This window comes from Ochotona princeps, chromosome 12 (genome assembly GCF_030435755.1).
Source record: "Ochotona princeps isolate mOchPri1 chromosome 12, mOchPri1.hap1, whole genome shotgun sequence".
Classification (NCBI taxonomy): Eukaryota; Metazoa; Chordata; class Mammalia; order Lagomorpha; family Ochotonidae; genus Ochotona; species Ochotona princeps.
In genome coordinates, this window is record NC_080843.1 from 26,204,547 (window position 1) to 26,229,871 (window position 25,325).

A 25,325-nucleotide genomic window follows, 5' to 3' on the forward strand; every position below is an offset into this window, starting at 1 on the left:
CTTTTTATAAGACAATGTGAAATTATTCATGTCCTTTTCAGGCTGATAATATCATAAGATAAAATGATAATAGCTGTCTGTTTACAGTTTGATCTTTCAGTTATTTTAGAAGAGCTAGGCTTCTGTTTATTCCAGGTTCCTCATAAACTGACAAAATAGAAGTGGATTAACTCTTTTAAATAAAAATGTACTTTTAAATTAGACCACAGTAGAAAAGAAGATAGAAAGTAAAAAAAAAAAAATGGCATCCCATGCATAGTAAATGGATTTGAAAATCAAAGCTAGTTCACATGAAATCCTGAGTACCCAATAGCTCTCCAGTGCAGACTCTGAAATCAGCTCTAAATTCTACAACATGTGTGGAAATGACACCTGACATTGACGTTCTAAAACAGAAATTAGAAGGTTGCTTTAACAGTGTGCATGCAAGCACTCTTTGTTGCTTTTAAATAGAAAGCTAATTTCAGGTGTCTTGATCGGATCCATGGGAGAGCAGGAAAGAAGTGAGCTGGCAGTTTGCAAGCTGCTGACTGAATCCTGAGTCTTTGTGGTTATCTCCACAGTCGGTGTGAAGATCTTTGTGTCACAATTATAAATGGAATGATAAACCAGAAGCTGTAGAGCTAAGACCAACAACACTTCTAGGCTTCCCCACCCCTCCGCTTTTTAGATTAAGCTGATATTCTACTCAGAAATTCACTTAAGCAGTGTTTTATTTTGATAATGATAGTGACCTAGCAGGATAAAGTAAATAGATAGCCGTTAGCACAAGTGATTGTTGAACCTATTTTCTTGCTCCATGTGTGTGACAGACACAACTTCTAAAGGGGTCTCTATCTGATAAACCAAACATTTAATTAAACAAAGACCTGATTTGCTAATGTTTTATGATACCATAACCTTTAGTGCAATTGAATATTACAGTCTAGTAAATGATCAGTATCATTACATACATTGAAATGGCCTTATTTCATCTAGCTCTCAATTGTGTGTGTATAACTTCAATACTTAATATTCTATCTGCCAGCACTGTATCATCACAACCCTATGAGTTTTGACGTAGTATGGACAATGGCTCCCATTGCTGTCGGGTTTTTCATGCTACCATGAAAGCACACTTTTGTAGACCTGAGTCTTGTTCCTTCTTGTAGGTGGATGAGGTCATGCTGACTCTGAAACAGGCTTTCAGTACTGCTGCTGCCCTGCAGAGTGCCAAGACTCAGATTAAACTGTGTGAGGCCTGCCCAATGCACTCTCTGCACAAGCTCTGTGAAAGGATCGAAGGTACAGTACAATGTGGCCTTGGCAGGAGAGGAGTTTGCTTTGGCACTGGGGAAATGAGAAAGTCCCTTCTCTCCCTGAATAGGCCTTTGTGTCTGTGTGAAGCAAGAACTCAGAGTCATTTCTCATGTCCAGTCAAATTTGAGTGTGCTGTCAGTCTCAGCTAGGTGCTTGACTTTCTTTCTCTCCTTTTTCTTTTCTTTTTCTGTTTGATCTCTCTCTCTCTTGTTTTCCTTCTGACAGCAAACTCAAGGAAAAGATTTGTGTTTCCCACACCTCCTAAGACTGCTCTCTTTTCAATGGGAACTGACCAAATATTTAGTGAATGAATGAAAAGCAAAGCCATCACAGAATGTTGGCCATTTTTTTTTCATTCTTTTCCTCTTCCCCTCTTGATCATATCCTCTTTTCTGTGAAAGTTTAGGATTGTAATGAAACTCTCCTGGCTTGTGAGGGACATTTGTGAATGATAGAGATGATAAAGGTGAGATCTTTAAAACCGATTTGCACTCTGAAATGGAGCATGGAGGCGGAGAGGGAGAGGAAGCCCACTGACTTTCCTTCATTCTCATTGTCTTTTACCAAAGATCAAGTTGCAAACTATTACATGAATGAAGAAAGAGAATGAATTAAACACTGTTTAATGTCTGCCATGGACGAGGAAATATGCTAGCAACTGTGGATGCACAGGTGATCGAGACATGGGCCATGCTTCTAGAAAGTTCACTGCCTGGAGTGGGAGACAGGCAAGTGAGGAAGTAAGTCCAGTTCAGTCAGAGAGCAGAGAGGAATACACTAGAAGAAAATAAGACAATAGTTTAAGGCTGACAGGTGTATTTACTGAGTAGCCACACAACCTGTTATCCAAGGCCATTTTGATGTAATAGTCATTTTTAATGTTTAGCATTTGCACAATACATTTTTATGCATCTGAAGCATTTTATGAATGCTTAATATGTAAGAAGTTTCTAAGGAATAGATAAAACAACCCAGTAGGAAATTGTACAACCCATTTTAAAAAACCCACAAACTTATCAGAAGAGAAAATTAAAAGGCCTGTATTAACAATGAGATGATAATGAACTTCACTGGAAATAAAAATGAAATAAAAATGAAAGCAATCAGATATCCATCTGATTAACTGCTGGAGAAATTGGAAATTGTAAGTATAATAATATGTTTATATAGTACTGATGAAAGTAAAAATTGGTATAGTCATTTTGTGACTTGAATCCTGTTAACCAGAAGTACTATCTTGGTAAAAAAAATTCTTATTAGGAAAGAGAGGTGATATTGTCAATGCTGTATGATTTGTGAACAATGGAAAATTGAAAAGGGTATAAATGTTCATAATTGAATTATGTTCATATAATGCAGTGATAATGGGAGTCCATTTGAAGACTAGGTCACTGTGAATGGATCTTAAAATTGTTAATGAAAAATGACTTTCTGAATAACATAAATAACATATGCTGTACTTGGATGAATAGAATAATATATACAAGAGTACTTAAGAAAGTTTTTGGAAAAGCAGAATTAAAACATAAATTTCTTTTGTGCAATTCATGCATAGTTCTGTCATAAGATGAATTTTCTGGTAACTATTTGAAGTATCTATCTGTATATCTATATATATATAAATATCTATAATATACATACATACATACCTTACACACACACAATCTGTTTCCAAAGCAATAAATAACTTGTCTCTAAGAAAATAAGGACTCTTGGGGCCAAGCTGTCTTGAAGCCATCTGTTTCTTGCAGTGTAGAGGTAGCAGTGTGAATTCTCTGCTTAGGCACAAGGTCTGAAGTAATAAGAAGGATCATATTTGGAGAAGTTAAAGAGAAAGATTTAAAAATATTTAGGGGCCAACAGGCAGGCTAATCCTCCACCTGTGGCACTGGTATCTCATATGGGCACCAGTTTAAGTTCCGACTGTTCCACTTCTGATCGAGATACCTTCCCTTAGATGGGAAAACAGAGGAGAGTGGTCCAAGGCCTTGGGCTCCAACCCATGTGGGAGACCTGGAGGAAGCTCCTGGCTCCAAGCTTTGGATTTGCCCAGCTCTGGCCATTGTGAGCATTTAGAGCATAAATCAGTAAATGCAAGACCTCTCTCTCTCTTTCTCTCCATTCCCCCTCCCTTTCAAGTAAAACCAATCTTTTTTGTTTGTTTGTCTTTTTTTACTGTATTTTTGACAATCTTTACATAGTTAATTAGGGTAAAAAGGTACAAGGTCTATAGGAAAGTGGGTAAGACTATAATTTCCATATTGTTTCCATCATATATCTGAGGTAAAGTGGATATTGAAGGAAAAGCCCCACCCAGTCTACCACCCACTCCAGGTCCCAGATGTGGGGCATGCTCTGAGATTACTTGCTCAAGTGGTTGTGATGGTTCACCAGTTATGAATTGCTGCCAATCTCGCCACTCCAAGCATGATGAGGTCATTGGAGAATCCACTGATTGACATAGTCCATCATAGAGTCTCCATTTGTCCAGTATTTCGCTGCCAACAAAAGCTGAGGTGGTTGATTGACCTGTTCTGTCCTCTGTCTTTTCTTGGTTAGGGTTCTGAGTCCACCATTTCGATTGGGGGGATCCCCAAAGAAACTTTGTGTGAGGTGTTCCCAGATTCTTGTTTGTACTAGCAGGTACAGGGCCCGGCACAGTCCATTGCCCTGATCAGCTGGTGGTTACAATTGCTGGGTTGGTTCTGTTTCCATCCCTGTCTTCCACTGGACCCAATGGGTGTTTGCAGTCCAGCCTGGCTGTGCCCAGCATATACTCGGCCCTCACATAGACCAGTGGGAGCTGCAGCCTAGTCAGAGCGACCCACAATAACCCCCACCAGACACTCCCCCTACCCTGGTTTGCCAGTTTGTGTGGCAGACTAGTCCAGTCTGTCCCACATCCCATTCTGCTCTCATACATGTCAAAGGGTATTAAAACCTTGTTCCATCTAACCAGCTCACGGATGTTGTTGAGTGCCTCTCTGTCTAGCCACCCCAGCCCCTGTCCTAGTTTTTGTGCCCTTCTATGGAGGGTGGTAACCCAAGAGGGAGGAGCCCACTATTTCCCTCCCAGGTCTCTCTCACTTCCGGATTATGCGCTCTCCAGGTAGTTCTGTGGTTTGACTTGACAGAATTAGCCTCCAGTGCCAGCTTCTGCCAGCTGGTGCTGTGGCTAAGCCCCAACAACCCTCACCCACTCTAATTTTGTTTGCACCAGTAGGAATAATCAGCCCAGCCTGGCTTTTCCCTGATCTGGTCCACATGAGGCACACAGGTGTTGTAGCCCTGCTTAGTCTGGTCTGCCCCCATCCCAGCTCATGCTCTCCAGTGGGAGTAGCTGTCAGCAAGGGAACCACCCCATATTCCCCTGCTGGCTCCACCCCCTCCCTTCCTGATTCTCACACGCATGCTGGTTGGGTGCTGCAGTCACATCTGGTACAGGTACCCTCACCCTGGTATTCGTATTGTGCACTGGTTTTTGTTGCGACCGAACCTGGTTCGACCCACACTCTGTTCTGGTGCTCGCATTTGCCAGTGGATGACGTGAACTGATTCAGCCTGGTCTGCCCCCGACCCTTGCCAAATGTATGCCAGTGGGAAACTTTCCATGGCCTATTCTGGGCTGTTTCCCTCCATGCTTCTTGCGCTTACCTGCAGGATCTGTGTCCTGCCAGAGGATTTGCCCAGGCTCCTCCATCAGAACCCCTCCGAGTGCCAGGTTTCACGCATACCAGTGGGTCCATGGGCCAGCCCTACTCAGTTCACCTCCTGTGCTAGTAGGAACAGTGGCTTTTCCTGACTGGCCTTCAACCCATTCTGGTTCTTGCTGTTGGATGTTTCAGCCCAGCCACGGCTCGTCCATTGGGTCAGGCTTTCTATACAGGATTTAAGTCAAGAGTGTGGAATCTCTGACGCCCCCATGGAGGTGTCTGGGACCCAATTACTGGAGCGAGCCCCTACTGCTTTGCAGCATGTGTGGGAAGCCAGTCTGGGAACTGGACTTGGGACATAGATCCAGGCATTCCCATGTGGAATTCATTTCTTAAGTGCAAGACCAACCCCACCCCAAATCTCATTTATTATTATTAATGTCAGGTTGTAAACTCATTTATGCCAAATCTTAGTGCCATGCTAATTCACCTGTGAGTCTCTTCAGTGGCTGAACTTGCTGGTCTAAATATGTTAAGTAGTACTTGGTTGTGGTTGGAATCACTTGGGTATGGTTTTGTTAGTAATTCTAACTCTAGGATCACTTGAAGGGGCAATAGAGAGGTTTTTCATTGACTTTCTATCACTGTCTCTGAGAAGATCTAAATTGGGAATTTTTGGGAAAGAGTTGAAGTGTGATATCTTATATACATTTAGATCTCTGCTGCTTACCCCTATTCCATGCTGTCCCTCTTCATTTCACTTAGGTCTATATCCTCCAAGAGCCAAGCTGGTGATCCAGAGGCACCTGTCATCCCTGTTGGACAATGAGCAAGCCGACATCTTTGAACGAGTACAGGTAGGGTCCTTTGGTTTTCTCAGAAGTAAAAAGGAGTGAGGATGGGATCTAGTTCTGTGATTTCCTTCTGTGTCTCTGAAGTGACAGAGAAGACACAGCATTCCTGTCTCTTCTCTGAAGTGACCCTTAAATGTCCTCTAATCCTGTGTGGTAGAACTAGAGCATCCTTGCCACTTTTGTATCTGAGCACAGTGAGAACTCTCAGCTGTTGTTGTTTGCCCCATCAAACCAAGGAAATAAAGGAGGAGGACGGGGGTCGTGTTGGCAAACTGTGCTCTTGGTTTGTTTACTCAACAGAAAATGAAGCCGGTCAGTGACCAAGAAGAAAATGAGCTTGTGATTTTACACTTGAGGCAGCTGTGTGAAGCCAAGCAGAAAACACACACGCACATTGGAGAAGGCCCATCGGTAAGGAGCTATTTTCTTCTTGACATCATTTTCTTTGTGAGTTTACTCAAAATGCCACAGAAATGAGAAAAGAAGGATTTTTTTCCTGTTTGTTTTTTTGTTTTCCACTTTGTGCTGTTATCTTCTTTAGGGTAGAAGTCCTTTTAGCACATATATATATATACATATATATATATACATATATATATGTTAATATATACCATATATATGGTATTATATATATTAGCATTTTAGAAATTTGGCAGGATATTTTTGTCTGCATTGGCATCTTGAGATGAAATAGCAGTAGTGTGAAAATGTAAGGGAATTTGAATTTTTAAATAAAATGGCAGTAATAAGTATGCATGAAGTAGAATTAACATTCATTTGTTGGTCATAGTAATCTATTCTTTTATTTAAATTTCACATGGATATTTTATTTCTTCAAAAGCTTAGCTCAGATGGTGAAAAGCAAGGAGCAGAACAGCAGGAGTGTCGTGTAAGTGTCTCCCCAGCAACAGACCCAAGAATGACATCTCTGTGCATGTGGCTTAGAATTTAGTGCTAGCTGCATGTGAGTAAAGCAAGGTCACCAGCAGTGACGTCCAGGAGGGTCATGGCTTTATGAATAACACTAATTCAGTGTAAGTCTTTGTATAACTGTGTTCAAACCACGTCACCTGTCCCTTGATCATCCTGCTTTCTTTTTTAAAGATTTATTTATTTAAAAGGTAGAGTGGCATACACACATGCACAAACATACATACACATACAAAACTTGTACTGTTGGGAATGAGGATAGACAGAAAGAGAGTTCTTCCATCTGCTAATTCACTCCTCAGATGGCTGCAATTGACAGGGCTTGGTAATTTCCAGGAGTCTGAAATTTCATCTAAATTTCTAATGTGGTTGGCAGGTGCCAGAGCCCTTGAGCATCATTCTGATGCTTCCAGGGGTATTAGCAGGGAACTGGAGTGGAAGCAGAACAGCTGGGACTTGAATCAGTACTTCAACTTGGGATGTTGATATTGAAAGTCAGGGTTTAATTTGCTGCTCCACAGTGCTAACTCCACATTCTTTCATTTACCCATTGAATTAGCACTTTTTAAGAGCCTGAGGTAAGCTGCTGTGTGATAAATGACCAAAAAAAAAAAAAAAAAAAATGGAGAAGGAGGAGAAGGAAAAGAAAAGGAAAGAAGGAGAAAAGGAGGAAGAGGAGGAGGAGATGAAGGAAGGAAGGAAATAAAGAAAAATAAAGAAAGGACGTAAGGAAGAAAGAAATCATATTCCTTCTAAATACTTGAGTACTTGAAATGGGAATGAAAACAAATAGATGCATAGAATACATCTAGAAGTGTTTTTTCAAAGCACAAAAACAGGTATATGTTTCCTTTGGCATGTAATAATGAGTAGGTTGAAGGAACAATTTACAAAGTAAAGAATTGGATTGTGCAGAGGTGTATCTGGCTAATCATCCCGTGACACTGGCATCCTTATGAGCACTGGTTCAAGTCCTGGCTGCTCCACTTCGGAGCCAGCTCCCTGTGTATGGCCTGGAAAGCAGCATAGGATGAGATGACTCAAGTCCTTGGGTTCCTTCATCCACATGGAAGACTAAGAAGAAGCTTCTGGATCCCAGCTTGGATCTGTCCAGCTCTGGCCATTGTGACCATTTGGGGAGTGAGCCATCTGATGGAAGATCTCTTTCTTTCTCCTTCCCTCTCTGTCTCTCTTTGTCCATCTCTCTCTCTGTAACTCTGACTTTCAAGTAAAATAAGATAAATCTTAGGAAAGAAAGGAATGAATAAATATTTTTTAAAATAAAGAGTAGTGTGTAGGCAGCTGAAGTTTTAAGGAAGAGGAAGTTGCTATGGAGAAGTTGAGGGAATGAGCATAGTGATGAGTGCTGTTGAGGCCAAACATTCTTCATGCAGGCACTAGAAGTAGATACTGGTTTTTTGGGCATGCTTGGTTGTTTGTTGGGAAATGAGTTGGAGTTGGAGGAACAGGCCAAGTTGAGGTGAAAGACACCTAACTTTGTCATGAAAGAGTTTCAAATAAGTAAGGAGGTATGTTGTTGCATAAGGTGGTTGCAATTGGTGGGACTAAAGTCACATTCTCTACCTAGTACCTGACTATGTGAGAAGTAATACAGACCTTTAACAAGTGCAGTGGTGGGGAGTAAGAGCATTCCTTTTCTGATATCTGATTGTTAGGAGAAATATCCAACATATCATTAATCAGTTGCAATATGCTGTAGCTATAAATATGTGCAAAACAGAGATAGCACTGCCTAGCAAATAGAATGGATGATTGTGTCCCAAAAAAAGGTATTTGGTTCAGGAGAGGTGCTGAATTAGAACACTGGAAATGTGCAGAAGTTCTGAGGCCTAGAGTTGTTGGAAAGGCATCACCATTTGAACTTAGTGATTAGGTGCGTGGGTCATAAGTGGAGAGGAAATTGCTTTAAATACCTTTACAGTGTCAGGTTTAGGGGAACATGGATGAAAGTGAGCTTGAAAAAAGGGAAAGAGAGAAGGGAGAGGGGAGAGAGAGAGACAGAGAGACCAAGACCAGATTGGGGTAGGAATGGGAATAAATCCTGAGAGTTCACTTTGGAAATGTCCAGTGAGAACACAGATTTGGTGTCCATGGAGGATTTTGAGTGGACAGAAAGAACATGGAAACCCTGCGCTTTGGCATGGGTTTAAAGTCAAAGGACAATGTGCCTAGGGTGCATTTCCTTTGTGGTGGAGGGTGCTGGGTACTGAAGATTTTAGAGGAAGAGATCTGCATGAATTGCTTTTGTTTTTCTGCTGGCGAAGTTGCTCCATCTTCCCCCAGCTACCATCCCACCTGTATTTACTGAGCTGCTGCTGCTGTTGTGTTAGTCATTGTGCTACATGCCAAGATAGTTTGTTGACTTAGGCCTGACACTCATGTGGAAGCCTTAAAATAATGAGTAATCCCAGAGCTTTGTACACCCCTCTAAGCCAAGTGCAGTCCGTACCTTACACACTGTGTTCCATCCTTTCCTTTTCTGACATTTTTTCCCTCACATCAGTAACTTTCTAAAGTTACTTTCTACTGATGGAGCTGTTGCCTTTTTAGTCTCTTGCATGGATGCTGTGGAAGCCTTGTTTGGTCTTTCCAGCTATGTTCTTGTCTCTTCGATGTTTTTGAACTCTCCTTTCAGATTTATTTCCCTAAAACACTGCTTTCTGTGTAATCTCCACTCTGCTTATAAGTTTGGACCTACCAGTGATTCTTGTCTTTACCTGGCATGTCAGACCATCCCAAGTTTTATATTTTTTCAGCATTATTTTCTTGTGTTACTTTTCACTCTATTATAGCCAAACAATGGTGCTGATCTGCCGCTTAAGCCATTTGGTGTTTATGATTTTTGTAGCAAGCATCATTAGTTCTAAAAGTTTTCATTTGGGTCTTCCTTCTGTCTACATTTTGTATTCCCTTTTCTTCCTGAACATGTACACCTGCAACCAATCTCAGTGCTTTCCTGTTTGATGTTTCTATGTGCACTGAGCTGTTCTTTTTTTCCAAGTAAATTGTAAATTACCTTATAATTAGAGTGTGTCTGGGCTCCAAGAACCATATCAGATGTGAGTACATAGTAGCTGTATACTTCAATGGGGATAAGATAGAGAATCTGATAGATTGGATAGATTGTAAATTCTCATACAATTTAATTTTATGTATCGAGGGAGAGAGAGGAGAGGAAGAGGGAGGGAGGGGGAGAAAAAGAGGGAGGGAGGGAAGGGAGGGAGGGAGGGACAGAGAGACAGACAGACCATCTACTAGTTCATTCTTGAAATGCCCACAGTGGACAGGACTGGGATAGACTAAAGCTGAGAGGTAAGCACTCAGTTCTAAGTCTGCCATGTGAGTGCCAGGGATGCAATTATTTGAACCATCACTGTTGCCCACCAGGATCTACATGAGCGGGGAGATGAAGTCAAGAGTTAAAGGTTGGAATTAAACCCACGTACTAGAAGGTGTGATGCAGGCATCATTACTACCAGGCCAGATGCCCACCCCCTCCTACAGATTAGCACTATCAGTGAGGACTTACTTGCTGACCTACAAGAGAAATGCCCTACTCAGAAGTAAAAGTGGAATTGCACAACAAAGGCATTAGCACAATGCAGTTTTATTTGGAAGATGCTTTGTTCTTTCATACTTATTAACTATTTTTTAAGTAATTTGGAAAGGAAACATGTACCTTGGAAAAGAAGGATTACAGTCATTAATCAAAGTAACAGCAGTAAAAACTGACACCTCAAGATTAATATTTTTTAAATGTAGCAAGAATATATTAGTCGAAAGGAAAGGCATGAAAAGAAAGACCTTATTTCTTTTATTGCTGTATTGAACTTAAACTCTTTCCCTTATAATCTTTGTGTTCACAGTGTGGAACCTTAATTATTAGTTCTTAATACAGCTACTGGAGGATTCTTGTGGAAAGTAATGACTTGATCTTAAGCCTGTGTTTAAAGCCTCATTTAACCTTGAGAATATGTTGAAACTAAAATTTTTGTGTTTTTCTTCCTCTAGACTTTCTCAAACAGTACAATCCCGGAAAATGCAACAAGTAGTGGAAGATTCAAACTTGACATCTTGAAAAACAAAGCTAAGAGATCCCTAACTAGCTCCCTGGAAAATATCTTCTCAAGGGTAAGATCAAACAGGGAGTCCTTTAGGTATCCATGTCTATGTTTCTGTTTTGCTTCATTTTCAAATGACTTACGAAAGATTTCCTTAAAAAGAACAAACTGACTTGGATAACTAGCTAACACTTAAAATAAGTTTTTTCTCAAATCTAGATTTATTTTCTGAACTCCAACATATGAATTTGAGCAGTAAATATCTGATAGAACTATGGAATGTATGGAAGAGGGGAAATTGGATACTGATGCCCAATCCTGGGGGTGTGCAGGGTGTGGTACAGTGCACATTGTGAGAGTTGTGTGTTGAAGCGGGTGTCAGTGGATGAGAGCAGCCTGGTCTGGATAGTCAAGTTCATCATTGTTTGAGGAGCTCATCCCTGCATAGGGTAGAGCCAGTGCAAAGTGTGAGCCAGAATGGAGAAGAGAGTGCTTATTGCAGGTGCTCCGGACAAGGAGGAGAATGTCAGTAGGGCAAGGAACTCTATGTGTGGGGTGGCAACCCCAGTGTAGAGTGTCAGTACCTGAATGGATGAAAAGTATTCACATGGTTGGCATTTGTTATACACACAGAACTTAACAAATAAGCAGTGTGATCTGTGGAGAAGGGAATCACAAATGTAAAAAGGCAGGAAGTGAACATTATGTGGTTGGATAAACTTGGAGGTGTCTCTGTGAAATCATGATGTGTGTGTGTGTGTGAATATATGCTAACGTATACATAGAGCCCCTGATTTTGTCCGGTTACTACATACATCAGATGATGAGACTGGTTGGTTGACATTCACTAGACTGACCCAGGATCTGGAGAGAAATGGCTAGTTCCAGGATGATAGAGAACGTGCACGATCAACCTGGAGTATCATCCTTTTAGTTAGTAAGAAAGTGATCACAGGAGATGATGTGTTCTAGAGGTAAAAACCTTGGAAAGGCTCCAACTGGTATCATTGGATGCAATATGAGCATCAAGAAAAATGAATGCTAGCAACAGAGTTTATCAACTGTGGTGTAAACTGGGATACCATGATTCTACTAAGAAACAAGACCTAAAAGAACACATTGAAGGTAGGTCATGGAGAGGATACATTACTTATTACAGAGAAAAAATGTTAAAAGCTGGCAGCCAACACTTCACTCAGCAGACAAAATGACCTTCATCAGTGAAAAGGTCAACTCAAAACCTATGCTGCCTGTACAAAATGAAAAACACAGTGCCCAGGGCTCACGTTTGGCTCTGGCTCTGGCCTCCAGCTTCCTGATAATGCAGACCTTGGAAAGCAGCAGGTGCTGGCTCAAGTGGTTAGATCCCAGCCACTCATGTGAGAGACTTGAATTGAGTTTTGGTTCCTGGCTTCAGCCTGGTCCAGCCCCAGTTGTGTCATTTGAGGAGTGACACAACAGCTGTACCTTTTGCTCGCTCAACCTTGGAACAAAATTGGAAAAGATATTCTTGATGATTTCTTTTAAAGTCTCTTGACCCCTCTTGTTAATGCAGAAAGAAATTTTTTCCTTCAGTTTCTTATAGTCTTCAGTAATCTTTCAGTGCTTTTAAAGAGGCACAGAGTGATATAAATTCTTAGATTTCAGAAAGGACTTTGAAGTAACATTTAACTATTTATAAATATGTAATTTTAAAGGAGGCATGCATTTAGTTCTGTTTAGCATTAATAGCATAATGAGAATGAGTTTAGCCAAGTGGTTGCATACATTTTGAAATTTTCTGTTTATTCAATGAAGCATTAAGAACACAGTGACTTTGGACATCTGGTCTTCTTAGTTTTTTATTTGAAAGGCAGATTTACATAGAGAAGGAGAGACAGAAAGGTTGGTCTTCCATCCTCTGGTTCACTCCCAAAATGGCTGGAGCTGAGCCAATCTGAAATTGAGAATCAGAAGTTTCTTCCAGGTTTCCATGTGGGTGCATGGTCATAAGGACTTGAGCCATCTTCCATTGCTTTCCCAAGCCTTAAGTGGAGAGCTGAGTGAAAGTGGAGCAACCAGGACATGAACTGGCACCCATAAGGGATGCTGGTGCTGCAGACTGGAGGATTAGCCTACTGTCCATCTGTACCAGTCGCTTGTCTTTTTAGTTTTGTTTCCTTGCTAGAGCTCAAAATACTTTTACAGATATTTCTACTAGTAATTAAGATTCTTCTCATTTTTTTCTTAGCAAATTCCCTGCAGCAAGCTGGGTCAGCTGGGCATGTCATTATTTTGTCAGCCAAAAGCAAACTCTTGGAAGAGGACATCCTTTTGTCAAATTTGTCAGAAGTGTATTAATGCAAGTTTTAACAAAATTCTCATGGCTTTGGAGACTTCCAAGATGGTTGAATAGACATGTCCAGTGTTTACCTCCTTCTCTCCAACACCAGCATCTCAAGGTGAATGCCAAGGGAGGCATGCCAGAATGCAGTAGCAGAAATTGGCAAGGGAAACAGAGACTATGATGGCATGTTGGAGGATCAAAGCCAGCTGACAATGGAATCTCTATTGTAGGGGTCAGGATCATGAAAGGACCCAGCAAATCCCAATTACACGGTCACCTCAGTCTTTCTCATACTGGAGGACTCCACAGGCACAGCAGACTAGGAGCCCACTGAGGAGAGGTTCCTGGAGCGCTCATGGTTGGTTGCTTTGGTTTGAAGAACTAGCTACCATCCTGAGAAAGGAGTCACTATCTGAATCCCTGCTGCCTCAGGACAGCAGCCAATGCTGGTTCCTGCCCCTGGAACCCACAGACATTCCACCATGCTAGCAAGCAAGATTCCAGCCTTACACACCTTGCAGAGCAGTGGTGAACTTGGCACCCTAGTGTCTGCACTACCCAAGACAGAGACTGCAGAGCAGTGGAGAGAGCCTGCCTCCAGGACCCTAGGAAGGGCAACTGGCTCCCCAGACTTAGGTCTATACCCCTCTACCTCTCCTTATCCCAGTCTTTGAACCCTGCTGCTCCCCTGACATCTGGCTATCACACCAGGAGTGCTGGTCAGAGTTTTTAATAACATCAGCTCAGTCTACTACTGCCCCAAACTGAATGTTCTTAGAACCTTGCTGAGAACTCGGAAAGCACCTGGCCTCACGATGTCGGTTTTGCTTCTGTCTTTGGGTCCTCATCCAGACAGATAATGGGGATCTGTGCATCCCACTCAACCCAGTACAACTCAGATCCCATTCCTTTGGGTCCTTACATACTCTTTGTGTCCCATTCATCTCAGCAGCAACAGCCAGTCTTTTCTGGCTTCAGATCCTTCTATGGACCAAATTTGGCAGTCTGCGCCACCCTGTATCCCCAAACTCAACTCTGATGTGGATCTCACAGCTTTTGGGTGCTCACATGTAAGCAGCTGAGGGTCTGAACACCTTGCCCATCCTGTTGTCAGCTAGTCCTGTGACTTCAGAAATGTGCACAGAGATCCCAGAAGTCAGTATGCTTGTTCATCCTAAGGTCAGTGTGGGTCCTGTGATTTTAGGCCATCATAGGGACGGAGGCCAGGACTCTGCATGTTTGGGGGTCCATGAGAGGTCCAGTCCTGTGACTTCAGATGCTTGCTCATGCACCGATTGGAGAACTGTGTGTCAGGGGTCCAAGAGATCCTCATGGGCCCTTACAGTGCCCTAGACTCTGCTGCAGAGTAAAGGGTATAGGGAGACTACATTATGAAATCTAACTGGAATTAAAATCAAAGTTGTTTACCACACTGATGCCATAAGACACATTTTTCGGAAAGTTGGGCAAAAATCAATGTGAAGATACAAGGAGTCTGAAAAAATCAAGGCAATGTGATGTTCCCAAAGGGACACAACTATGTCTTAATATCAAACTATAAAGAAAGGAAGAGTGTAAAATGCTTAAGAAAACATTCAGAAGGATAATCAGAATATTTAAAAGAGATTCACAGTATTTTGAAATCAGAAAGTGATATAAATGAGAAAATCAGCAAAGTGATAAATATCTTGAAAAAGAGCCAGAAAGAAATTTAGAGCTGAAGAATTTACTAAGTCAAATGATAAGTACGTTTGAAAGCCTTACCAGACTAGATCAAGCAGAACAAAGAATATCTGAACTTGAAGGCAAGTTTTTAAAAAGATTTCAGACCCCTCTCCAGATGTCTTCCATCTGGTGGTTCAGTCCCCAGATGGCTACATCAGCTGACCCAAAGCTGGGAGCCAGGAGATTCATCGTGGTCTCCCATGTGGGTGCAGGGTCTCATGAGGAGTAATCTATATGTGAAATATTTAGATGACATGCATTTGGCATAAAGGCTAAGATAGTACTTGGTGTGCCTGTATTCTGTGCCACAATGCCTGCATTCAAGTCCAGGCTAAGCTTCTAGTTTCAGCTTCCTGCTAGTTTCTTTCCCTGGGGTGGCTGAAGATGGCTCAAGTCAGTGGGTTCCTAACACCGTTATGGGATGCTTCTTGAGTTCCCAGTTCCCAGCATTGACCTGGCCTAGACCAGACCTGGCTGTAGTGGGCATTTGGGGAACGAACCAAAAGATGGTGGATCATGGTCCATTTGTGAATTAAATGAAATTTAAGTTTAAAAATCTCTTAGAACATTGCCAAAATTTTAACTACATTTGATGTATAACGTCACAGATAACTCTGAGCCGTTATACCACCATATCTGAGAAGGGATTCTGTGACATTCTGTGACCGGCCAAGTAGCATATTTGTTGGAAATCAATTCCAGTTCTCTGTGGACTTATGGAGACTACGTAATAGTTCTGTGTTACCTAATATGCCACTTAGGAAAGTACGTACGTAACAAAATACTCAAATATTTCCCTTCTTTCAGGTGATATGTAAATATGAAAGAATAGCTTAACAAAGTGTAATGTTTTTACTATTTGCACCTCAAACAGGCAGATTATAATGACTGCTGAGTATGGTTTCAACAAAGAAAATTTAACGAATAGAAACACAGACAATATTTTAGTATACATTCTTAAATAATTGTTTTAAAATTATCCTCTCATGAAAAATTTTAAAGGTACAAAATCAATGAGTCTCTTGAGCAAATCTTTGAGATGAATCCAGGATGTGAAATTCTGGTTAACAGGCTAGGGACTTAAAGGAGGACATCCTAAGAGCCATAAATGAATGATGTGCATTGTCAGAGAATTTCCCGTTGGTATAAGAGCAAAGGTATGTGGTAGGTGCTATTCTTGTTCTTGCAAGGTGGAGGGAAGTAAGTGTTTCAAACTATGTAGCTTAGGGAAGAGTGGATGGTTGTGTAAAGTCACTAGCTCTGGTGTCCATCATCTAAGAGGTCACCTTTGCGTGACTTTGATGGAAGCCCAGGGTGAATCCTGGACCCATACAGTCCTGAGAGAGGATGCAGTGGATATACCTGGGCTGACTGAGAGTGAGACCTTTGAGAATGTGCTGTCAATCGGGTGTTTCTGGAAATCTTTTTAATGGTTTTTAAAAATTACAGAAGTGGCCTAGTGGCAAAGACAGGAAACTGACGAGATAGGGAGCACATATGAGTACAAGGAAGGGAGAGAGAGTGAGATCTTTCATCTGGTTGGGAGAAACTCAGGGAGAGGGAGACACAGGGACAGACAGTGACTGACCCCTCTCCAGATGCCCACAACAGCCAGATGTGTGGGTTACAGTGAAGCCAGGGGCCCAAAAATCCATCCACATCTCATAAGGATGCCAGGGACCCAAGTCCTTGGGTCGTTATCTGCTGCCTTCCCATGTGTCTTAGGAGGAAGCTGTATTAAAAATAGAGTAGCTGGGATTTGAACTGTTCGCTCCAGGATGCAATGTGGGCATCACATGTGCCAGGTTTAAATTTGTTTTTAAATAGTGCATCTGAAGTGAAATTGGTATTTAATGATAATTGGTAAATTAAATCTTCCTATACAGTTTTTTCTATTTCCATTTTCATTGTGGTAAGATATATAGTGTATAATATTTCCTTTTAAATTATTTTTAATAGTAAAGTTCATTGACATTAAAATACTAGCAGTGTTTTTGCAAGCATCAACTCTATCCATCTACAGAACTTTTCCATCTTCCTTAACTGAAGTTGGAAAGTAATTCCAGGATCTCGCTATAGCCCCTGACAGCCAACACTTTCTGTCTCTATGGATTTGACCACTCCCTGTACTTCATTATAAGTGAAATCAGACATTGTCTGAACTTTGTGACTGGCCTGGCTTGTTATTCCTAATACTGTGTCCTTAGAGTTTATCTATGTTGTATCTAGTTCTAAAATTGTTTTTTTGTCCTTTATGAATTTTGTGGTGGAAAATCTAACACTCTAGCTTAGCTCTGCTATTTTTAGATGTCAAATATTTTATTTCACCAAGTATAGATGTGTATGAAATGAGATCCATAATTTTAAATGTTTAGAAGCTCATCATCATTTGTCTGTTGTTTTAAGTTGAAATTTTCTAAATAGAAATATATACAAACACAAAGTGCAAGTTATTTTGAAAATAGGCTTCATTTATGTTTACTTTACAGCAATGCCCATTGTTTCTGCCTGCAGAAAGGCATGGATTAATAGATAGTGGTAGAGTGTTAGATTGAGTGAGTTGGTTTCTCTTGGTGCGTACGCCCAAAACTACATATGGATAAAACATCACTATGAGTAATACCAATGTGAACAAAATGTGTACCTGAAATTGCTATCTGCTTTCTTCATTTTGATCAAATAACCCACTTGAGATAACCAGGCTAGCTGGCATATAGGTATCAACATGATAGGAATCAACTTATGGTTTCCTCTTAACACACAGTAATAACCCAATAATTCACTAACTAAAAATATAGCTTGTTAATGGAGAAAAGTCAGTCATATAACAGATCTGAAGATCTGAAAGCCTTGATGAGGTTCTAGGACATTTACCAAATGACAAATGTAGGCTTACTATTATTATAGTTCTGTTTTTCCCCAAGGGTCTATCTTTGAGAGGCAGTATTGAAGAACCCAGGACCTTCACTTTTAAATTGTACCTTCTGTTTTCCAATTGTTTCTCTGTCTTTTAACTCGTTGCATGAAATGGCTGGCTTCGTCTACCAGAACTTCCATCTTCTCTGGGAAACTTGAGCTAACAAAGTGTGGCTTCCTCACTGGGTTGTTTCAAGGATTAAATAGATAATGTGGCATAAAATGCTTCACCTAGTATTTGGCGCAGGAGAAGCTTGCAGTAATAGTAGATGGAGATATGCATTTGAAAATTGATTTACTTTTACTTCTGGGAAAGGCAGGGAGGAAGGACAGACAGACAGACAGAGATCTATTATTTGCTTCATTTTCCAAATGCCCGCAGCCATCAGAGCTAAGTCTGGCAGCCTGGAATTGAATCTGAATCTCACATGAATGAGAGACCCACGTACTTGAGCCTCCACTTGCTAGCTCCCAGGAAGCTGCAGTGGGAGGCAGAGCCAGGAATGAAACTCTGGCACTCTGAGATGGGGTAAAGTCATCCCAAGCAGCATCTTAACTGCTGTACCAATTGCCCTTCCCAGCAGATACAAAAGGATGTTCCATACATACAGATAAGCCGTAAGTATCGCTTCTGTGAAACAAGCTAGCATGTTGTAAATCTGAAAACACGTAACAGAGAACATGAAAGAATTTTAAAAACTTGGTGGTCCTAGAAATGAATAAGTTATGAAGAGTAGAATGCAAAAAAAAAAAAAATCCTCTAGACAATAAAGAAAAATGACCAAGATATGTAAAATAGGAAAACAAAATTAAAAAAAGATAACGAATCAGTTTGGAGATTTCAAAGCCTAGTAATGGTGGGAGCAAGTGATGTGCCACAGTAGATTAAGCCACCTCCTGCAATGCCAGCTGCTTTTATGACAGTTGATTTGAGACCCAGCTGCTCCAGTTCTGATCCAGCTTCCTGATTATGTGCCCGAGAAAGCAGCAAAAGATGACCCAAGTGCTCTGACCACTGCTGCCTACTTCAGGAGAAACAATAAAGTTTCAGGTCCCTGTCTGTTGTGGCCATTTTGTGAGTGAACCTAGTGAATGGAATCTCTCTCTCTCTCTCTCTCTTTCTCTCCCTCCATCTCCCGCTCCCTCTCCCATTTGATTCAGTCTCCAAATGCCTGCAACAACTAGCGCTGAGTCTGGCAGCCTGGAAGTAAATCTGAGTCTTTTGTGTATTCAGTGTCTCTCTCTTTCTCTGCCTTCTCTCTCTCTCTCTCCCCCCAATTCTGCCTTTCAGATAAATAAGTATGTAACTTTTTTTTAAAGAAAAAGCCAAATGTTGGAATTCCAGAAAAATTTAAAAAAATATGCTGGAAATTTTCAAAGAAACATTTAAGCACTCTGAAATCTGATGAGCCTGAGATTCTAGATTTAATATACTGAGAAAATGCACAGATTCCAGATTTAATATACTAAGAAAAGGCTAAATAAAAACTGCCAAGACGTGCTGTTGTGAAATTTCAGAATCTGCAAGCATAAGCATAAATTCAGTTCCATGTGGAAACAGCAGGTCGTACACATAGGCTGTGGAATCACAATGGAATCAGACTCCTGAACCAGAGGAGAGTTGAGTGATGGAATGTTCCCAACCAGAATTTCACATTCAACTAAATTATTAATAAAATATAACCACAGAATCATGTTATTTACAGATATGTAATTTTTTTTAAAAAATTACTTCCCACTCTCCTTTTCTCAGAAAGCACCTGGACCATGTGCTCCACAAAAATAAGGAAGTGTGTTTAAAAAGAGGAAGCAAAGAATCAAGGAAACAGACATTCCAGCAGAAGAGAGAGTCACAGGAAACTTCTAGGTTGATGATGAAGGAAAACATGAGAGAATTTCCGAAAGGTCATGGAAAAATGGACTTTATGTTCCTTTTGTTCCAAAACTTTTTTGAAATTCATATATACATTTTCTAATAGTGTAATAACCCTTGAACATTTTAAATGCACCTCATTTGCAAAGATTTAAAAAAAATCTACCCAAATTAAAACAAATTTTAATTCCATTTTTCTATGAACTTTTTCTTTTTAAAAAAGCTGCCATGTTAGGAGGGTGTATAAAGCAATCCAAAATTGTAGCAAGTCATATTGGAACAAAATGACAGAAGTATCCATTACAAATAGCTGAAAGAAAAAGTAAAAACTGAAACTCATGGATTCCATGATGTTTGATCATGTTGTGATCCACTGGAGACTTTTATAATAAGTGGTTGCAGAAGTAGCCATTAACTCCATGCAAAACAAAATGCAGAAAATCCATGATATATCCAGATCCAGTCATGGTAAGAATAGGAAGCTTACCTACAGTGTTTACAAAGTCATAATAATCCAAGCAGAGAATACTGATTTAACTGAAATTTGTGACATAGAAGAACAGTGTTGGGAAGTGAGTCGGGAGGGGGTAAAATGAAGTAAGACTAATAATGTCTTAAATTCCAGAGTAGAAATATGTAGTACCTGAAATGGAAAGACTAAGGATTGAAGAATAAACTGCATCTTGGAAGCATCAAGAGAAATAATATCCTGGTTTGCCTTAGTCATGTTTATGGGCCTGAGTGCACAATTTGACTCGTGCAGGTATTACTTTGATGAACAGTTTAAAAGAAACTTAACATTATTCGCCCATAAAAACTAAACCTAAGAACATATGGAGACAAAAATTAAAAATGATGTACAGTGCAAATGCTGTACATTTTTAAAATTTTGCAGACACTGTCACATCAACTGATTATATCCAGGATATTTTAGATTCGTACAGAGTGCCTCAGATTGATTTTGTCTCTAAAAATCCAGGGGATGTGATTTCTAGTCAGCTTTTGTATCTCCCTGTCTATGAATGAGATAGTGTGTTAATCATATTTCTTAGATCGTCTATAAAATTCTCACCTAAGGATGATGGGAGCCGATAATCAATGGTAATCTGCTCATCAGTGTTGAAGCAGACTGATCTTTAAACTTCTAATGTGAAATGAGTTTTTATAGATTGATTTATTTTTTTGAAAGAGGAACACCCCCGCCACACACACACACACACCCCCTACACACATATGCCTACAGACACCTGAGTGAGAGAGAGAGAGATGGATAGAGAGGTTTTCCATGTACTGCTTCAGCACCTGTGTTGGCTGCGGCAACCAGGACTGTGCCAGGCTAAAGCCAGGTGCCTAGTCTCCCACATGGGTGGCAGTACTTGAGCCATCATTGGCTGCTTTATAGGCACATTGGCGGGGACAGGGACCAGCTGCAACTTGAACTGGTACTCCAATGTGGAAGATAAGCGTCCCAAGCAGTAGGTTAACCTGATGTGCCACATTGCTTGCCCTGGAATAATTTATTTAGGAAGTTTTGTGTTATGGAGTAATGAATACCACTCCCCCAACTCCATAATTTGAGTTGTCAGTATTCTTAAAAATTTTTTTTTAGTTCTATGTTTATTTATAACCCTGAAACACAAATGATTGCATTGGTACTTGAGGTTGTGTGTGTTAAACCTTTTCTTTATAATTTTCCTGGTTTGGTTTGTTGTACCTTTCACATTTGTGTTTATCTGTAGGAGACAGACTTTATGAGGTTTTTCACTGACCTGATGGGTGAATAATATTCAACCTGGTAAACAAAATGACTGCAGAAATCTCAGTCTGAGTATCTGATTTAGATAAAGTGGAAATAGATTGAAACTAGTTTATGCACTGGGCCTGTTATGTATGTTAACACTGCCAACGCATTTGAGTCACAACGAAAGCATCGACTTAATGTTGACCCCAAGTGGCAACCTTCACCTGCCTTTTATATGTTTTGTGAAGTCACAGTTTGAACTGCCTGAAAGAGTTCATCATTCTCTTCATCCAGGGAGCTAACCGAATGAGAGGCCGTCTGGGGAGTGTGGACGGCTTTGAAAGGACCAACAGTCTGGCCTCAGAAAAGGTACGTGCTGGCACCTTGATTTACTCCTGACTGTGGCTCCGCAAAAACCAACACTGTTGGAGTGCCTAATCATTTTATGTTGAGGCCTTTCTGGATTTTTGAAAGATAAGCATTTGAAGATTGATTCTCTTAAATAAGAAAAATCTGGGCATTGGTATATGACTCTTTGAGTCTGCTAGATTTTCTCACTCTGGGGAAGAACATATTCTGCGCTCGCTAACTGGAGATGATGTCATGAAGGACAATTGTTTGGGCAACTGCTGACACAGAGCTATATAAGGATGAACCAGGTAGTTTCCATACTTGTACAGCGATCTAGTTTTTATTCTTTTCCTATGCGACTTTTTTTTGCCCCCTACATTTTGTAGTCACTTTAACTTGCAATATTAGGCTCTTCCTTATCTCATGAGGTTTGGTTTCCTGTTTCCTGTATTCTTGCAACATGTAACCTGAGCATGTGCCACTGTTCATGTTTTTTTTTTAAGATGGGAAATGTTAACAGTTTTTTTTTTGTTGTTGTTCAACTTTATTTTGATGTCATTGCAGGTTTAGTCCTGCCATGGGTCTGCTACCCCTCACCCATGTTTATCAAGCCAAACATGTCTGCAGCGGTGCCTATTTGGAGAGTATAAACAGCATACCTGTCTGAACTGGGAGATTTATGATGTCTCCCCATGCAATATGAGATGCATTCCAACACTGCTCACTTTTCATTCCTTTCCTGTTTTTCATGTCTTTTAAAAGACATTTGCCCCAGGCAATTGGTAGTTGGAGAAAGCCGCCCGCAATCCAAGAGGATACTTAACAGGCTCTATTTTCCTTTCCTGAAGGCTTGGCCACTTAAGTGTCCTGCTGATGTTTAGACAGGAAGCAGGCGAGGATATGTCACGGAAATTGGAGATGTGTCCCCCTGACGCCACCCTTTCTCGGTCATGATCTTTTTTCATCTTTCTGTTAACAGTGGAACAAAAGCTGAAGCATTTTACCACCGCTTGCCAGAGCGGAGAACACCTTTTCTTATCATCCTTTTTTCTTTCTACCCTATCTCTCCACGGATGCTGGCTCACAGCTGCTTATCAGAAGTGGTTTATGGGGGTACCCGTGACCCTTCGCAGGGTTGAGTGCAAGAAACAAAGTGGTTTGTCCTGACTCCAGAGGAAAACAGATGCCCTGTGGTTGCGAGCCCTGGGTTTCCGCAGGCTGCCCTGACCCTTTTGAGAAAGAAAGCCCTCACCTGTGCTTGCTTTTCAGGACTACTCGCCAGGGGACTCTCCTCCAGGGACGCCGCCAGCCTCTCCCTTGTCGTCAGCGTGGCACTCGTTCCCAGAGGAGGACTCCGATTCCCCGCAGTTCCGGAGAAGGGCGCACACGTTCAGCCACCCACCCTCAAGTACAAAGAGAAAACTCAACTTGCAGGACGGGAGGGCGCCTGGCGTGCGCTCCCCACTGCTCAGACAGGGCTCCAGCGAGCAGTGCAGGTGAGTTGGACCCTCTGTCCAGGATGGGAGAGCAAAGGCACTGTCACCCAGTTTGGGTCACTCTGAGGTCAAGATGTGACCAAAACCAAGTTTTAGGAAAACCGTTAAAATAAGTTGGTTTTTTCCTTTACCCTAGTTACTGAAGGAAATAGAGCAAAGTTGAGGCATGTGTTTTGCATGTACATACTTTTTGTTTTCAGAAAAAGAGGGAAAACAGAATATTATGAGGGTTTTTTGATCTGAAAACTGCTGACAACACATCTTATTCAGTGTCTTGTTGATGGTGGGTCTAAAAGCCAAGTAAGCAAATTTGAAAATAACACAGCGATAGAATTTCCTGTTAACTTGCAATAAAATACCAGAGCTTAATAATCACCTAAATTCCCAGCATACAAACATGGGCTAGTGTTTAACTATGTTTTACTACATGACACATTAAAGCTAAATGTGAAAACAGTTATGAATAGAGTCTAGAGTCAAGGGACATTGATAACAATATCAACTGACAGGCTGTGTTTATTAGAAATTATCTTACAGTAGTTCATTAAAATTATTTATCACAATTATTTGACATTTGCTGAGAAATAGTAAACCATATGAAATTGGAATTGGAGAATGTATAATCCAGGTGAGAATTTGTATACTAGAGCTGATTTTATTAATGCATTTGAAACAGAAAATAGAATTTGAAAGAGATGCTTGTTGGAAATAAGGAGAACTTGAAGGAAAAATGAGGCTTAATTTCATAGTAAATTTGTCATATTTGCCAGAATTTCTTCTAAGGATATTGTTTTATTGTCCATGGTAATTTTCTGTGTGATTTGAAACTTAAAAATAACATTTATAATACAAAAATCTATCAGCAGATTTAATTAGCCTCAGATTTGTGTGTGCTCTGTATTCATATGTGTATTTTTATTATATGCTCACTTCTGCTTCATGGATGTTTGTTTAAGGCAATGGATCTCTCTTTTTCCAGGAAAAGTTACTTTCAAGGACTGAAAATGGCAGTTATGTTTTACTCTAAAGGATATTTCAAGTCTTCTTGACATTTTCCACATTTTATAATCTATTAAAGCACTTTCTGTCAATATAAAGAGCTGTTATCTGTGTCATTGTAGGATCTCTCTATGTTAAGAGTCTTCTTTTAAAAAAAAGTTGTATGAAAATTTGGACTTTGGAGTCAACTGGAGTGGCATGATCCTGCCCACTTCAGGAAAGAACGAGGAATGTCCATGGTTGCAAACCAGCGGTACCGTGATGGCTTCCAGCAAGCCAACGTGTTGCTCTTCAGTATTCGAAAGGGCTTCTATCTCTCCAGTGGTTAAAGTCCTTTGAAAAATGCCTAACAATCAGTTTCCCTTTTGGAGACTTATTTCCTGTAATTATTTGTGTTCTTCTACTCTTTTTCCCCTTGAAATATCTTTTGCATGTAAAAATCAACACTTTTTTTTTTTTGGTCCTGAAACTGAAGAATGTTTTTAGGGACCAACACAGTTAGAAACATAGAGGATTTACTTTCTCCAAGAGTGAACTTAAGTCAGTCATTTAAAGGGAAGCTGAACCTATTTCTGTGCTTTTTCATAGTGAATGAAGATTTTGCTGAACTATAAATTAAGACACATTTACTGTATTTTCTGTACTCAGCATTCTTCCATCAATTCGACGCATGCACAAGGAGAGTAATTCTTCCTCCAGTCTTCCAAGTCTTCACACTTCCTTCTCTGCCCCTTCCTTCACTGCCCCCTCTTTCCTGAAAAGCTTTTACCAGAACTCAGGTAGACTGTCCCCACAGTATGAAAATGAAATCAGGTGAGATCAGTGTCCTCTGTTTGCGAAGCATAAATTTCTGCAGTGATGTAATGATACCTTACTAAAAACTGGCTGATTAATTTTGCAGTGACATTTATGCATCCTTATGCTGTGCTTGTTCTAATCTGTGGCTAACATTGGTTTAAGTTCCAATTAATTTTATTAAGAATGCTTTTTAAAACAATAGTTTCAAACATTTTTAGTAATATGAGTATCTGACATATACTTTTTCAAACATTTTGTTTTTCTTTGCCTAGGATCTTAGGG

General features: G+C 40.5%; 1 protein-coding gene across 5 annotated transcripts in view; it reads left to right on the forward strand.

Moving 5' to 3' along the window:
• The window catches only part of TBC1D4 (TBC1 domain family member 4), a 183,958-nt gene that overhangs the window by 110,693 nt on the left and 47,940 nt on the right, over nucleotides 1-25,325 (forward strand). For 2 of the 5 annotated variants that reach the window (XM_058670648.1, XM_058670651.1), the window contains exons 5-12: nucleotides 1,152-1,284; nucleotides 5,718-5,809; nucleotides 6,107-6,217; nucleotides 6,648-6,695; nucleotides 10,769-10,888; nucleotides 21,694-21,768; nucleotides 23,020-23,246; nucleotides 24,894-25,058. In XM_058670648.1, the coding sequence (XP_058526631.1) occupies nucleotides 1,152-1,284; nucleotides 5,718-5,809; nucleotides 6,107-6,217; nucleotides 6,648-6,695; nucleotides 10,769-10,888; nucleotides 21,694-21,768; nucleotides 23,020-23,246; nucleotides 24,894-25,058 (971 nt within the window). The remainder of the gene's footprint in view (nucleotides 1-1,151; nucleotides 1,285-5,717; nucleotides 5,810-6,106; nucleotides 6,218-6,647; nucleotides 6,696-10,768; nucleotides 10,889-21,693; nucleotides 21,769-23,019; nucleotides 23,247-24,893; nucleotides 25,059-25,325) is intronic. The other 3 variants (XM_058670649.1, XM_004577424.3, XM_004577428.3) reach the window with 3 other exon arrangements.